The following is a 17,519-nucleotide window of genomic DNA, read 5'->3' as shown; positions in this document are numbered from 1 at the left end:
GGCACGCAACACCACTGGGTATGATAATAATGAGTTGAGACAGAGAGCAGAGATCATGAGTGGTATGTTAGCAGAGGTGAGTGAGGAAAAGGGAGTGAAATTTGTAAATGTGTGGAATACATTTGAGAGAATAATGGAAATGCAAAAGAGTCACAGGTTGCATTTAAATGGAATTGGTTTGAGTCAGAGACTACTGCTGCAAGGAGGAGCAATAAGCGATGTGAGCAAGAGAGCAGAGAAAGTAAGCGGTGAAGCAGAAGATCAAGAGATGGGAACTGGTGAGATAGAAATGGTTGTAAATGAAAATAATAATACCGTAAGTAATAATGATAGAATGAGAATGTAAGATGGATAGGGAAATGGGAAGAAGAGTCAGGGTGGACAGGGAGACACACTATAATGAAATACATGTTGGAAGTAGTAGTGAATGTCCATATGAGAATGGTCAGTATGGGAATGGGATGGAATGGAATGCTAAATATGGGGTGTAGTTGAATCTGAACAGATAGACAGGATAAGTGTTGATAAAGGCAATTAGGAATGGTTAGGCATGGGAAAATCACAATCACAATTTCATGTTTAATTTTTTTTTAAAATTTTTACCATAATTTTGATATTTTATCCAAACACGTATACACTGTACTTACAGTGTGTATGTATATTTCGAAAGTTGCAGCACCCCCATGATTTTAAGCCACGAGCCACCACTGCACAGGATTAACCTGAAGAGGGTTTTTTATAAAATGGTAGGAGATTAGGGGAGAACAAGAGGTCATCCCTGGAAGCTGTATAAGGAGAGTGTGAGCAAGAGAGTGAGAAACAGATTTTTTACATGGACAGTTGTGAATGATTGGAATATATTGCCTGAGAGCATGGTGTCTGCACAGAATTCGAATGTGTTTAAGGCATGGTATGATAAGCTGTGTGTATGACAAAAGGGACCTCCTAGATGAGTCTGTGACTCCATGGAGTCTTAGGATAATAAAAATAATAATAAGAAGGGGGTGCTGCTGTTGATGATTGTAGGCAAATTATGTCTACACAAAGTGGAAGTGTGAGACATAAATAATAGCAAAAAAAATTAATAATTAAGTAAGTAACAGGTTTTGAGTAAGTATGGTGTAAGGCGGAGGTTGGCAGGAAGAGATATTTAGTCAGATGCACATTCCATGGCCTATAGACCAGGAAATGTGAAGGGTGGTATTAAAGAAATGTATAAGCAACTTGTGTTAGGGAACAAGGGAAGAGTGATTTTAATTATGGGATAGAAACTGGAATGAAGAGATAGTATTTGAGAATAAGGAAAATGAATTGTAGTATTTCAGAGAGAATTATCTCAAGCAGTAATGTAAAGGAGGGCAAATGAAGATCAAGAGTTTTAGATCTGATAATTTCATCAGAGATGTGATTGTGAGTGGGTTCCGCACTTCACTCCAGCTGGTGAGAATGAAGTGATCACCTGGGTTGTGGCTAACCATATGAAGACTTCTGTGAGGAAAGAATATATGTGGAATTACAAGGCTAGTGATTATGAAAAACTTAGGACACAGCCTGGAGCTACAGCAGAGAATGAGGCGTTAAGCAGAAGGGAGATAAATGCTGAATGGGGAACTATCTGAAAGTTATTTAACATCGATGTGTGAATGTATTCAGAAGGTCAAAAGACTGAATAAACTAAGTGTCAAATGGATGAATGAAGGGATTAATAATGAAAGAAGCAGAGACTGTGAAGACATCACATGATGAATAATGGTAGCAATCAATTGCATAAGGAGTAAAAAAGAGCAGGCCAGGAAGGTGACTCAGTGAGTAAAAGAACAGCAAAACACAGTATCGGCAGAAATTAGCAAATCAGGACAATTTCTTCTGTGAGCAATATTAGTTATTCGGGTCAGCATGAATTTGTTAAAGGGCACTCTATTTGAATAATATGGACCATATTCAAGTTGTACAGCAGAGTACAACAGATTACCGAACGGTGTAACGAATATCAATTACCCCTGTGTCTTGGTTTTATTGACTATGAGAAAGCCTTTGATTCACTTAAAACTTATGCAATACTTAAAGCATTATGAAACCAACAAGTGGAGGAGCCATACATCAGGACCATCAAATCAGCATACACCAATGACACAGCAGCAATTCATTTCAATGGAAACATCTCTACTAATGGAAATACAGAGAGAGGTAAAAGACAGGGTTGGTTGGTTGGTTGGTTGGTTGGTTTATAGTTTATTTGGCACAAAAACTACAAAGGTCATACTGTGCCATACTAAAGGTTATAACATAAGCATTTACAGAATTGTAAACAATATGTCTGTACAAGAATCTAGTTTCACAAAGCAGCATCTCTAGGTAAACAGAACTGCTGCAGAGGGCACAGCAACACACAAGATCAGAGGTTAATTACAGTAGTGCAAAATAGTTAACAATATAAGTTAATACATAATATATGAAACACTAAGCCAAGGAATGCAGTATCTACATATATGTAAAATTATAATAGATGCCTTTATAGCAGTAAAAATAGGCATTATTATACAATTATAGGCATTATTATAGCCATTATTATACAATATGCATGGACAAAAATTAAATTTAGCAATGCAGTAGAAACAGAATTTAGAATACATATAAACAGAATTACTAGAAAGTACACAAATATAAGGATATAATAAATTTAGTTTAATCCTTTATCCAAGTGTGAGCAAACAAAGTTTGCGCCTGAAAATATCTTCAGGATATGGACTGAATATGGTGTTGTACAACACCATATTCAGTCCATATCCTGAACAACAACACCGGACAACTCGTAGCAAAGGTGGAGCAAGTTACCTGAAGATATTTTCAGGCGCAAACTTTGTTTGCTCACACTTGGATAAAGGATTAAACTAAATTTATTATAGTCTAACCAAGTGAAAAATAAACTTTCAACAAATAGGTAAGATGTCCTATAGCACTATGATTATTCTAAAAATAAAGTAGTAAATAAGATGCATACACAAAATGTATGTTAAGTGATGCAGTATCTACATATAAACAAAATTACTGCAGAGGTTTCAGCAGTACATAAATAGATAATTATAGGTTAACATATGTATATACAAAACATGTCAAGGAAAGCAGTGTCTACATCTAGTAAGATTACAACAAACATTATTATACTAATACTTAAAGAGTCAGAAAGGAATTATTATACAGCATTGATGCATAAAATTTAAGTTTAGCATTATGGTATTTACATATTAACAAAATTACAGCAGGGCGATACAAATATACAAGATCAAGGCCCATGGTAATAGATAATTGGTCAGATTTAACCTAATGAATAATATATATGTATAAAAGTTAAGTTAAGCAAAAAAAAAGTATTTACATATAAACAATTTATGGTCAAATGTGTTTGTACAAATCAATTCTTTCTAAAAAATTAAAAACATCATGCAATTTGCCTGAGTCTGCTAGCATTTCCCTGAGTGTATATGGCTTGATTAGATAGGTGAAAATTTCATTCCTCTCTCGTGTAAATTTTTGACAATCTACAAGAATATGATGAATAATGAGATGTGTGTTGCATTTTTCACATATGGGAGAGTCATCAGCTCTCAGTAAATGAGAATGCGTAAGGTGACGGTGACCTATGCGGAGCCTAGCAAGGACAACCTCCTCCCTTCTCTTTGTACGTTGACTAGAATGCTAGTGTTTAATTTCAGGTTTAATGTTATATAATTTGTTTCTTGCCATGTTAACTCTCACTGAGCAATTAGCTTTGATCTTATAAGTTGTCTGTAGTCTGTATATGGAACTGTCAAATAGTATGTGGGGAAGGTATGGGCTGATTTAGCAGCTGCATTTGCAGCTTCATTTCCTTTTCCGATGTGGCTGGGAATCCAGCAGAACTGAACATCTAAATTAAGGATTTTCATTTTGTGAAGCAGGAGTAGCACTTCATAAAGTACTGGATGAGGATTATACATAGGAGAGGAGATAGCCTGTAAAGGGCTCAATGAGTCTGTATAAATTATACACTTTTGGTAGCAGTTTTCTTTTATATGCACAAGTGCAAGCTGAATGGCATGTAACTCTGCTGTATAATTACTGCACTCTGGTGGGATCTGATTTGAGATAATAATGTCAGGAAACACAGCAGCACAGCCAACAGAGGTGTTAGTTTTTGAACCATCAGTATAGATGGGTAAGAAATCAGTGTGTGCTGCTCTGTGTGCATTAAACAATTGCAGATAAATGGATGATGAGATATAAGATTTCTGTAGCTGACAAAGTGAGAGGTTGCAGGATGGTGTGCAAACCTACCATGGAAGAATGCTGTTATGTTTAGAGCTAATGTTGTCAACATTTATACTAACAGCTTGCACAGTTTCTTTAATACGCATACCAAAAGGATGTATAGCAGCTTGATGTGTGTGATATTGAGCTTCCCAATGCAGAGAGAAGATACTATTCAATGTAGGGTGTTCTGGGAGAGATTTTATTTTTAGGGCATAATTAAGAGACAACTGTTTCCGTCGAAGTGATAGAGCCGGTTCATTTGCTTCTACATAGAGACTTGGAGTGGGTGAGGTGCGAAAGGCACCAGTAGTTATCCGTATACCCTGATGATGGATGGAATCCAACCATCATAGGTTACTCTGTCTTGGTGAACCATAGACTTGGGACCCATAATCCAGCTTTGAACGTATAAGTGCACGATAAAGATCAGCAAATAAAGCTCAATCAGCATCCCACCCAGTAGAGGATAGAGTGCGAAGGAGGTTCAAAGTTCTTTTGCACTTTTCTCTTAGTTGATGAATGTTTGCTAGAAATGTGAGTTTTCTGTCAAAAATGAGTCCAAAGAACTTAGTTTCTGTAGTTACTGACAGTAGGTCCCATTCTTAGTTCAGGATCTCGGTGATGAGTGCATTTTCAACAGAAGTGTACACAGACACTTTTTTCTGTAGAAAACCTAAACCCATTATTAAGAGCCCACAGAGAGACATGATCAATGGCTTGCTGAAGTTGTCTTTCAATTACCCTCATGTTACGTGAATGACAGTATATTGTGAAGTCATCAACATATAGACCATTGCCTACAGTGGAAGGAAGCTGTTCAATGATTGAGTTGATTTTAATAGCAAAAAGGGTTACACTTAAGACAGAGCCTTGGGGAACACCTTGTTCTTGAAGATATGATCGAGATAGCGTACTTCCCACTCTGACTTGGAAAGTTCGCCTGGACAGAAAGTTTTTAATAAATATAGGGAGGTGTGCTTTGAGACCTAGGTTATAGAGGTCTTTTAATATGCCATATCTCCAGGTTGTGTCATAAGCTTTTTCCATGTCAAAAAAAACCGAGACAGGATGTTCTCGCTTCAGAAATGAATCTCTTATACAAGTTTCTAACCAAACTAAATGGTCTAAAGTTGATCGATGTCTATGGAAACCATATTGTGTATCGGAAAGAAGACTGTTGCTTTCTAAATACCAGAGAAGTCTGGCATTAACCATTTTCTCTCGTATCTTACAAAGACAGCTGGTCAGAGCAATGGATCGATAATTATTTGCTTGAGTTGGATCTTTTCCTGGTTTTGGGATAGCAATGACAATTGACTTATGCCAAGAATTTGGAAACTCTTCTTCTGCAAGTATTCTATTGTATAATAAGAGAAGAAAATCCACAGAAGATGATGGTGGATGTTTTATCATTTCATAATGGATGTCATCAGGTCCTACTGCACTAGGGTGAGATTGTAGGAGAGCTCTTTTTAGTTCCTCCTTGATAAATGGCTGATTATATGGCTGAGGAATGTTGGTAGAAAAATTAAGCCTTTGTTTCTCTTGCTGCTCTTTCAGTATTAAAAATTCCGGAGAATATGAAGCTGTTGCTGAGATTTTTGCAAAAGTTTCTCCCAAAGTATCTGCAATAGCTTTGGGATCAGCAAGAACACTTCCATTAGAGTCTAAGGTGGACAAACAATGTGAACTATATCTGCCTTTCATTTTCCGGATTTTATCCCATACAATTTTTGGACTGATCATTTGATTAATTGATGTAGTAAATTGGATCGGTGATTGTTTTTGACTCTGATGTCTTACAAAACGTGCTTTGGCTCGAGTACGCTTGAAAATTATTAAATTGGATGTGGTGGGGTATCTACAAAATATGCTCCATGCTCTGTGTTGATCTTTTTTGGCTGCCTGACATTCTGGTTTCCACCAAGGCTTTGGATAGACTGGAAATCGAAATGATGTTTTTGGGATGGAGGTTGTTGCTGCCTGGACAATGCATTCTGTTATATATTTTACAGCTTCATTGATAGGTGTTTGACTGATGGCATCAGCATTAAATTTTGCAAGATGAGAGAAAGTGTTCCAGTCAGCCCAGTCTATCTTCCATATAGGTATCCATGTGGGTGAACATGGTTCCTGTGAAGACATTGTACAAAGAACAGGAAAGTGATCACTTCCATATATATTCTCTTCAACGTCCCACATGAGCAGTGGAAGAATGGAAGGGGAACAGATTGTAAGGTCAATTGCAGAATATGAGCAGGTAGGCATATGGAAGAAAGTATTGAGTTTATTATTTAGAAGGGAAAGGTTATTATCATCAAGAATTTTTTTCAATGATTCGACCTCGTCTATTAGTGTTGGCACTACCCCATAGAGTATTGTGACTGTTAAACTCACCCATCAAAAGTATGGGTTCAGGCAGTTGCGAGATAAGGTTATCAAGATCAATTTCATTTAACTCAGCATTTGGTGGTAAATAAATTGAACCAACTGTAATAAGGAATCCCACAGAGAAGTGAATCGCTACCGCTTCCAGAGAAGTATTAAGTTGGACCTGATGGAAAGGAGTATGAGTGCCCACTAGGATGGCTACTCCTCCATGGGCAGGACCATCTCCAGTTGTATTCTTACGTACAACAGTGAATTTCCTAAAAGTACAGTCCTCATTGGGTCTTAAGTAAGTTTCCTGTAGACAGAAACAGAAAGGTTTATGTTTCTGCAACAACAAGTTGATATCGTCAATATTCTGGCGGATCCCACGACAGTTCCTCCATTGTAAAAATTTTCCTATTGTTTTGATTTTATTGACTTGTCCAGTTTTCGAGAGGTTGAGGGCTTACCTTTGTCAGATTTATATTTATCCACTGTTTTAGGGAAGTATGGATGGCCAGTGTCCATCTATTCCTCTGGTAGAGTGTTCAAGACATCAAATGTGTTAGGGTCAGTTGGTATGCTTAGTTTGCTTTCGGTGGGTATCGAGGTATCCATTTTTTCTGTGCGGTGTCTGGTGGTTTATCTTTGAGTGAAGTCTCCACCATAATTTTTTTGACAGATGAGTTTTCATTGAATGGGACTATTTTTGAAGTTGTCTCTGGAGTAAGGCCATAGGTCTTGTGATTAATGTGCTCAACAGAGAAGCACTTGCGATCGTAAAGTTCAGATATGGTGAAATTATCAAATGGTGGAATAGACATACATGTTTGAGTTGCTGTTGGCACTTTTTTTAGTTGTTACTTTTTTCAGCATAATAGGATCGTAGAACAGGTGTAATGGTGGCTAGCTTTCTTTTTGCATCCTGATATGTTATGTCTTGTTCTGTTTTAATTTTTTGTATCTCTTTTTCATCTTTCCATTTCTGACATGCACGAGAGTATGCTGGATGATTTCCCTGACAGCTGACACATTTAGCTTTTTTTTTTTTTTTTTTTTTTTCACAGCAAGATTTATTTTCATGTTCTTTACTACCACATCCGGCACAGGTAGTAGAACCACGACAGGCAGTTTGGGCATGTCAATATCTTTGATATTTAAAGCATCTTAGCGGGTTAGGGATGTACATTCTAACAGGACAGTTGAGATACCCTGCTTTTATAGATATCAGAGGCCTAGGTGTATCAAAAGTAAGGATGATGTTCTTGGTTGAGACCAGGCGACCATCCCTGCATATCAGGATGAGCCTCACACCCATCACTCCTCGATCTTTAAGCTCTGAACATATCTCCTCATCAGGAACCTTAAGGAGATCCCATTCTGATATCACTCCTCTACTGGAAGTGAGTGTTCTGTGAGGTGTTACTGCAATTTGTATTCCACCCATTGTCGTTGCTCTCAGTAGTTTCTTGGACATGTTGTTTGCACATTGATTCCACGAGGATATCACTAGAACGTAATTTCTTGACAGTTTTGGGAGGTCCTGCCAGTCCTTCTAAACCTTTTTTTTGGATAAAGAAGGTTGACATTTTCCCAATTGGTTTTTCACCTGTTGCATGAATGATTAAAAAGGTTGGTACATTTATGTTAGTATCCAATATCTTTTGTTTCTTACTTCTGTTTCCATATGCTGTGTCTATATTATCAGTACTTGGTTGGGACTTTGTTAGGGTCCCTGAAACATTTGAGGATGAAGAATTCATATTTAAGGAATTTTTAATTCGGTGCCAGAGCTTCCCACCTACCATGGAGCCACACATGGACGCCCACTACCTGGCAAGCAAAGACTGCGCTCAGGAGTGGAACGGCAGGGCTACCCTGGATGCTATACCGGCACTGCAGCAGATCTAGGATCCCGACCCCGGACCATGGGGTGAGAGACTTACTGCAACACCGTTGCCCCTTGCAGGCAAGTCCACTAGCCGACTGATCCTGGATGGGACATCCAGGACCATCCGTCTTGCCGAAGCAGGGGCCAAAGTAGTTCAAGACTACCAGGATCCCCCTTTCCGTCCATAGGTCGCACTGCACAGCAAACACGGCGGCAGGGCATTGGATCCCAGTGATGGTGGTCTGGAAAAAGGATAGTGAAAAAGATTCAGGAGAAGTAGAGCAAAGAATACGGGAAGAAAAGCAAAGAAAAAGAAGAAGAATGAAAAGGGCCAATACCATTACTGGTACTCCACCATGAACAGGTGCCCCACATGGAGGGGAAAAGACAGGGTGACACAATATCTCCAAAATTATTCACAGCATGCATAGAAAAAATATTCAGACTTCTTGATTGGGAAGGGAAAGGTCTGAAGATAAATGAAAGATATTTAAGCCATTTATGCTTCGCAGATGACAAGTTATATTTCCTTCAACTGCATATGAATTACAGACTCGTATCTGTGAACTCCAAATTGCTAGCAAAACAGATGGCCTAAAGAAGACTGAAGTTATGTTCAATAGCTATGTCCAACCAGAAATAATAAAAATCAATAATGATGAAATTAAACAAGTGATCATTACATATACTTAGGACAACAGATATCACTGGAATAAAATATCATGGATGAAATTACAAGAGACACACAATGTGGAAAGCATTTGGAAAATTACAATAAATATTCAAAAGCCAAGAGAAAAGTTTTTAACGAATGTATTCTTCCTATATTGACATATGGCTGTGAAACATGGACACTAAATGAAAATGAAATTCAAAACATGAACACAATTTAGTATGGAAAAAAGTATGATTGGTATAACAAGACTGGATCACAAAAGGAATATGTGGTAATAGGCTGGGAATATTGCTTGCAGACAAGATCAACGATGGTCAAAAGTACTGAATTAAATTTCATGAGAGGAAAAATGACCACAACACCGACCTAAATGGATTGATTGGTGGATTGATGATATCATCAGATTTGCATGAGTGACATAGGAAAGAAGAGCTATGGACAGACAGTTTGGGAGTAATCTTGGAAAGGCCTTCATCCAGCAGTGGATTGACAATGAATGATGATGAAATATATATATATATATTTGCCCTCTGGTGCAATTATAATATGATAATGTTCATTGGCCAGACAGAAAAACATGTTAATGTATCCTCTTTGTTATTATAGAATTACTATTTACAAGTGTACCCAATAACTCAGTTATATTTCTTTTAAACTGAATATGGCTATTTGTTAAAAATAAGAGAATATTATAAAACATTTTAATATCAAAATGCCTTAACAAAATTAACTAGAGATATTTCAAGTCAATCTTTATATATTTTAACAATATAGTAAATGGAATATAATTTAACTCATCCATTTTTGTTTCGAATATTAATTTAAAGGCTTAAACCGGTGTTTAAAAAAAATACAGGGAATAAAGGGGGGGGGAAATGGATTATTTAACCTATATACAATACAAATGTATATTCATATTAGTATAATAGTATAAATGTATATTAGCTTGTACAAACCTGTTTTGGATGATATCATCATCAAATTCCTGCCATGTACCCTCAAGAGGTGTACAGGATATGATAGTACTACATGAAAAATGTATATCATTACTAACTTCCTATCTACAATTTTCCTCATCAGTCAGTTACCTGTCAAGACTCCAACATTATCAGATCTTATATCTGTATCTTCCCAGGGCGAGCCTCAGCTACTGGGTGGGTCCGCAGGTGGTGGATAGTGGAACAGCTTGCAGATATCTAAGCTAGCTACAATGAGGGGAAACCTGAGCTGCCCTGAACAAGGTGTAGTGCTAATAGGACACTATGAAACACTGTAACATGGTCAGGTCATCATATAATGGTCATACCGCATAGTCCATCACGCAGGTTACTAAGGGAAGTGTTCAGGTTTTAGTCAGAGGGGACCCGTTCGAAAAATATGTTACAGTCTCCCTTAGAAACCATTCCTCTGCTAGAGTAAACTCCATCAATGGGCCTGCTACCTGTTTGTGGAGGTGTTTAGAGGTAGCGCAAAGAAATGGTTCAGCAAAAGGACAGAAATGGCAACGACAACAGCACCAGACTATGGCTTTAGGCAACTGGAACATCTTTTCTCTAACAGGGAAGGAAAAAGAACTGGTCGAGGAAGCCAAGAGCTACCAACTAGATTTAGTCAGGCTTTCTTCGACCAAGAGGAGAGGCTCTGGAACTGTCGACCTGGATGAGGAGTGGAAGCCCGACAATATCTGCTCAGGCAGGTGTGGGGATACTCACAAGTCCCCCAGCTGTCAGACTGAATGGATCCCATTGGGGGGGGGGGGGGTATGTGTGTTAAGGTTCCAGATGAAAAACCTCAACTTGGCTGTGGTGCAAGCCTATGCGCCTAATCTGGAATCAAAATACTCTGCTTTCTTAGAGGAAGTGGATGCTGCTTTGGACAGGGTGGCAGACATGGAACCAGTCCTGCTAATGGATGACTTCAACGCACATGTTGGAGTAGATCGAAAGAAACCCTGACCTTAATGTGAATGGGTTGAAATTATTGGACTTCTGCTGTACAAACAGCTTGTCCATAATGAATACCTTCTTCCAGCACCGAGAAGTCCATAAGTATACCTGGTACAGGGATACACTTGGACATAGGTCTCTGATTGACTTCATTATAGTCTCAGCAGACCTATTTTCCTCAGTGCTGGATGTCCGTGTGAGGAGAGGGGCAGATCTGTCAACTGACCACCACCTTGTTGTCTGCACTACAGCTACAGAAACCAAATACTATCATCAACGCTGGTAGACCTAAGCAGCTATACTGCGTGAAATAGGAGGTATTGGAAAATGAGGCTGTGAGGAAGAAATTTACAAATAACATCTCTGTACCATCATAACTGTGATCTCTCAACACTGCTTCTCCGTGTTGAGAGATCACAGTTATGATGGTACAGGCACCTGGTCAGAATGCCACAAGAGAGGCTTTCCCAGCAGACCCTCTTTGCCAAGCCAGCAGGCCACATGGAAGACCAAGGACTCACTGGATAGACTATATCCGAAACCTTGGGTGGACACGTTTGGGAGTCCCACAGAACACCTGAGCTCGGTGGCAGAGGATCGTGACCATTGGAAGTCCCTCTTGCAGCTGCTGCCCTCACAACCCAATTAAGAAAGGTGGGCCTTGAAGATGAAGGGATATTTCTATCTTCTAAGGCACTTTTTACCATATCAATCCACCTATATCTTGGGCTTCCTCCAGGTCTTTTTCCTACCAATCTGGAAGAGAACACTTGTTTTGCTAATCTTTCCTCTCCCAGTCTGTTTAAGTGACCATACCAAATGAGATTAGCTCTGCTAATGCATTCCTGGACACTAACGATGTCAAGTTCTTTCCTAATATCCTCATTTTTAATATGATATTGCCAATGATGCCATCTGTTCATGCCCCTAATCTTTCTCAGGACTCTCATATCTGCAGTCTCTAATCTTTGGTCAAGTGTTTTACTTCTGACCCAGCTCTAAGATCCATAAGTGAAAATTGGAAAATTGGTTTGAACACTGTCTTTTATACTCGGCTTCAGGTATTTCATGTGGCAAAACAATTTTTACCTTCAAAAAGAGGGTACAGCCATGGGCTCACCACTTCCTTCCCCAATAGCGAACTTTCATACGGACGACTTTGAGCAACGAGCTCTAGAGTCGGCATGCCTAAAGCCCAAAATTTGGCTCAGATATGTCGACGATATTTTCATCATTTGGCCCCACAGCCACGAAGCACTAAATACATTCCTTAGCCACCTGAACAACCAACACAAATGCATCCAATTCACCATTGAAATAGGAAAAAACAACTCTCTTCCGTTCCTAGACACACTCGTCACATGTCTTCCTTCAGGCTGTCTCTCCTTCTCAGTCTACGCAAACCTACACACACACACACACAGGCCAGTACATACACAAAACTTCTTATCACCACCCAACACAAAAACCATAAGCACCCTTAAACACAGAGCTCAAACTATTTGTTAAAATGAACAAGCTCTTAACCATGAATATGAGATCATCATACTGCATCCATTTTTTATAAAGGTATGTTTGATGATCTCATATTCATGGTTAAGAGCTTGTTCATTTTAACAAATAGTTTGAGCTCTGTGTTTAAGGGTGCTTATGGTTTTTGTGTTGGGTAGTGATAAGAAGTTTTGTGTACATACACAAAACTTCTTATCTTTTGTGTATATTATTTTAACAAAAAAGATTTCAAGAATGCTATTGCCATACCATATGTTAGAGGCATTTCCAAAAAAATAGACAGAACACCACACAAATACAACATCAAAACCACCTTTAAACCCCCGACAAAATTAAGACACCTACTTAGTTTTTCCAAGGATCCTCTGCCACACCTAGTCCACCCAGGGGTTTACAAAATACAATGCACATGTAACATACCATACATAGGGGAAACAGGGCGAACCATCCCAATCAGGAAGGATGAACACAAACGACACATTAAATATCTCCATTTTTGAAAAACCAGCCTTTCTGACCATGCACTCCAAACATACTACAGAACTGATTGGAAGGGTATCAAGTCCCTACACCGCACCAAAACCTGGTTCGAGTGAAAATTCAAAGAAGCATGTGAAATGCTCAAACATAATCTGAATATGAATAAAAAATGATGGTCTAACCATTCCAAGAATGTGGAGGACCCATCTGCAACCTTCATAGCAACCACAAAGAAAAGTCTCAATACAAGAAGACTTGGTGAAGTTTTTTTTTTTTTTTTTTTCCCCTGAACATTCAATAGCAACCTGAACCGTACAATTCCAGAAGAATCTTAGTACGTGAGGACTTTAGCAGAGTTTATTGTAGTTTTTATTTTTTTTATTTTTTTTTTAATATTTTTTTTAATTTAATTTTTTTTTTATCACTAGAGGTCAGGCCAAGAAAAAGATTATTTAACAACTTAGATTGAATTTACCTTTATAGAGTGCAACAGCATGTAGCTTGGTTCCTTTACACATGTATCCTTCTGACGATGACCTCAATACAGGGGTCGAAACATCAAGTTTTTATTTTATTAATAATTAGTAAAATAATCTTTTCAACAAGTGTGCTTTGTGTCCCTAAATTCATAAATATGAATCTTTTTCTCTTTTCACTGTTTTTTTCTCTATCATCTCTAATTCCTTTTACAGCACTCTTTCCTCCATTTCTGAGCTCTTTCCTCCCATGACTTTTGTTTAGCTAGTTTTGCACAATGTTTAGCTTTCTTAGATTTGTCTCTGTACTCTCTAAGAGCACAAGCTGACTCATTTGCCAGGAACATTTGATATGCTTTCTTCATTTCCTTCACTGCCTCTTTAACTTCCTGTGTCCACCATGGAGTTCTGATTTTTCAATTCTTTCAGACAACCTTACCACATGCCTCTCTGGCTGAATCAATCAGGGCTTACCACTGAATCTCCAAGGTTTGGTACCTGTTCTCAAACTCTCATTTTTCTTCAATAATGTTTGTGTATTTTAGTCTGCAGTTCATATCTGAGAGATGCTCAACTTTTATTCCCTTTAAAACTTTCTTACATGTTCTTCTTTTCAATATGAAATTCAATTTCATCCTGCTCAAGACTAAATAGTGATCATCTCTAACAGAGAATGTTAGAGATGATCACTATTATGTTATGTTATTGTTGATAGTGATGTTTTCCAATTTCAAATCCTCTGTACACCCTGGTGTCCTGCATCAGGGAGAAAGCATTACTATCCACAATAACATAGTCAATGAGACTTTTCTTATTCCTTGCCTCTTCTCTCCATGTGAATATGTGCACATTTTTATGTTGGAACTTTATCTTAGTAATAACCAGTCCATGTCCTGAGCAAATCAAACAAGTATTTCTTGTTATTATTAGCTTTGACCTTTTCACCAAATTTTCCCAAAATATTTTTGTATGTCTGATAATCATTTCCTATTCTACTATTTAGATCCCCAACAAGGACCAACTTTTCATTTTTCATTGTGTCAGTTGCTTTCCCTAAAGCCTCAAAAAATTCCTCAACTTAGTAGAATCTTCTGTTAGACAATAGGCACAAATAAGTCTCACTATCCAGTTCCCCATTCTGATATTTACCCACATCGCTCTATTTGAGACTGCCTGCGCCATTCAAGAAGATTAGCCTCATATTTAGTGTTGAATACTATAGTTACTCCTTTTTCCTTGAGTGTCATTGCCTGAATATAACATTTTGTATTTACTGCTCACAAAGATCTACCAGTTTTTGACTTTTTTTTTGTTTCAGTAACCCCTCATTATGTCAATCTGGTACGTATCCAATTCCTCAGCCATTCAGGCTTCCTATGTTGATAATACCGATCTTGAACTCTGGTGATGTTGAGTTGGGATGCATTTTAGGATTTGTTCCAGTAGCTGACTTTTCACTGTTTGCCCTGGTTCCCTGGCAAAAACAACGGTGGCTTGTTTAACTGGGTGATGCCCCAGGCAGCATGAAATTCTGTCGTGTTATACCATCATTTTATATTTCGGTTTAAGCCAATAAGAATACAATTTGGTTGGCTAAATCCCAAATTGCCAGCCCATTCTCATTCATTCAGTATCCAGGTAGATACCAACAGGGTGAGTATCTACCTGGTGATAGGTGAGTATTGGACATTAGGTCAGGAGCCCTGGTCAATTCTCCGCATCCCTTTAAAGGCTTATGTGGAAGTCTCCTCTCAGTTATACAGCTTTGATCCTTAAGCGCACCCCATGATATGCTAGATGATATTTACATTAAAAAATAAAATAAAATAAATCATCTGGTCGTTTAAAATAATAAAACTGTGCCTCTCAATAACTAGAAGAAGTAAATTATTTTAAACGACCAGATGTGAAAATACAAAAAGGCTTAAATGTAATACTTACCGACTAAGAACTGTAGTAATGCCAAAGCAAGTGGAATTTTGTTCAACAATTACTTTCACATCTGAATTAGGTTAGGGATTGATACTGGCTCTCATACAATAATAATAATAACAAAGTTAGACTGACTCATATTTCAAAATACAATTACAATTTGATACAAAAATCAAAAGAACCCATATCCAGAAAAAAAAGAAAAGAAAAGAAATTATTTTAAAGTAGTGCAATGGATAGTAACAATATCTCAGCAAAAATAAGTAGAACCTGAGAGAAGCAGAAAACCATGTTTTATAACTTGCATTTGTAATTTAAGCATGTTTATAGTAAGTACTCAAATCAATTCAGATTGCTCATAAGAAAGTTACTGCCAGTGCTATGATGTGATTTCAGTCTGTGAACAAAAGTGTAAAAAAATTTAAAGTTGTATCAATTTTGGGTAGATGATTGGATAATATATTTATCAGATGTAATGGGGGATCTGACCATCCATCTGATAGAAGATTATACTAGATCAGACTTTCTCACTTTACCCTACAAGAACATTTGAAATAATTTTCAAGTCCCAGGGACCCCTCCATAAAAACTATTATATATTTATATTTATGTATATATTATACAATATACACTGCTTGGAAAGAAGTTAATGAACACCTGTATGGGCAAGGTGTATCATGCCATGTAATGAGTCATGTCAGGTTGCAGGCCTATCTGTTTGGCAAATTGGTGAAAAATTGTGCCACCCTAGGTCAGCAATTAGGGATACCGTACTGAGATGGAAGCATAGGGAGTGCTTCTCCCTATGCTTCCAGCATAGGGAGTGATTCCAGGTATTGACTGGAACATAAATCTGCCCAAAAACATTCATAACCAAGGCTCACAACATGGGTTTCCATGGTAGGAGCCACAATATGGAAGTCCCACATTATCCGAACCAACATGCAACATCGTATTCAGTGGTGCAAAGTGTATGTACAGAAGGCCATGGAAGTTTGGAAAGCTGTGTTACAGAGTGACAAATCGTGCTACACCCTCTACCGAGCAGATGATAGGTGTGGTGGATGACCCTTGTCATTTCTTCCCAGAGTGCATTAACCCAAGTATGAAATTTGGAGGTGGTGATGTGATGGTACTGTTTTTCTTGGTTTTGGCCTCAGGCCTGTGTTTGTGGTGCCATAAACACTGAACTTTGAGAGGTATGCAAAAGTTCTGGACAACGTTTCCTACTTTGTGGCATTTCTACAAAAGTGACCATGGTCTCTTTCAGTAAGACTGAAAACCTTGTCATAAGGCAGCTGCTGTATCTGTGTGGTTTGTGAACATCTATGGAATGAACTGCAGCAATGGGTGAGGTCAAGGGATGTCTTCCCCACAACAGTTAAAGATCTCATTACATGCCTACAAGCATGTAAGAATGGTCCAAAATTCCCATTGAACACTATTGTATGCTTGTGGAAAGTATGCCCCATAGGATTATTGTAGTTATCAAGGCAAAAGGAAGTCCTACATTTTATTAAGGCAGGTGCCATAGCTTTTTGTTGACTTCTTTCCAAACAGTGTATATAGATATGTTATTTATAGGATGTTTATTTATTTTTTTTTTTTCTGATTGCTCACAGCTGCATTCTTAATTAGCATATCTATCTTTACATTATCAGCAAATAGCTGTATGTCACTTGTCAAATCCTTCTCAGTGTCATTGATGTAAAGACTGAATAACAATTGACCAATGATCAACTTCCTTGTACACCACTGGTCACCTTAAATCTTGCAGACTCACATACCCCATATACCACTTATCGATATGTCATTGAGCCATCCTCTTATCAAAGCTAATATTTTATATTCCAATCCCATATTCTCCAATTTATGCAAAAGGCTTCTATGCTGTATCCTGTCAAAAGCCTTAGCAAAGTCCAAAACATCATGGTATATCCATTCCC

At 38.0% G+C, this 17,519-nt stretch overlaps 1 protein-coding gene across 1 annotated transcript in view; it reads right to left on the bottom strand.

The window, feature by feature from the left end:
* The window catches only part of LOC150101444 (calmodulin-lysine N-methyltransferase), a 296,337-nt gene that overhangs the window by 53,972 nt on the left and 224,846 nt on the right, over nucleotides 1-17,519 (bottom strand). The window contains exon 7 of the mRNA XM_090400523.1: nucleotides 15,583-15,643. Within this exon, the coding sequence (XP_090256649.1) occupies nucleotides 15,583-15,643 (61 nt within the window). The remainder of the gene's footprint in view (nucleotides 1-15,582; nucleotides 15,644-17,519) is intronic.

This window comes from Typopeltis vanoorti, chromosome 11, assembly GCF_054136105.1.
Source record: "Typopeltis vanoorti isolate ZY-2024b chromosome 11, IOZ_Tvanoo_1.0, whole genome shotgun sequence".
Taxonomy (NCBI): Eukaryota; Metazoa; Arthropoda; class Arachnida; order Uropygi; family Thelyphonidae; genus Typopeltis; species Typopeltis vanoorti.
Note: the sequence above shows the minus strand (reverse complement) of the source record. Positions and strands in the feature narration are given on the sequence as shown.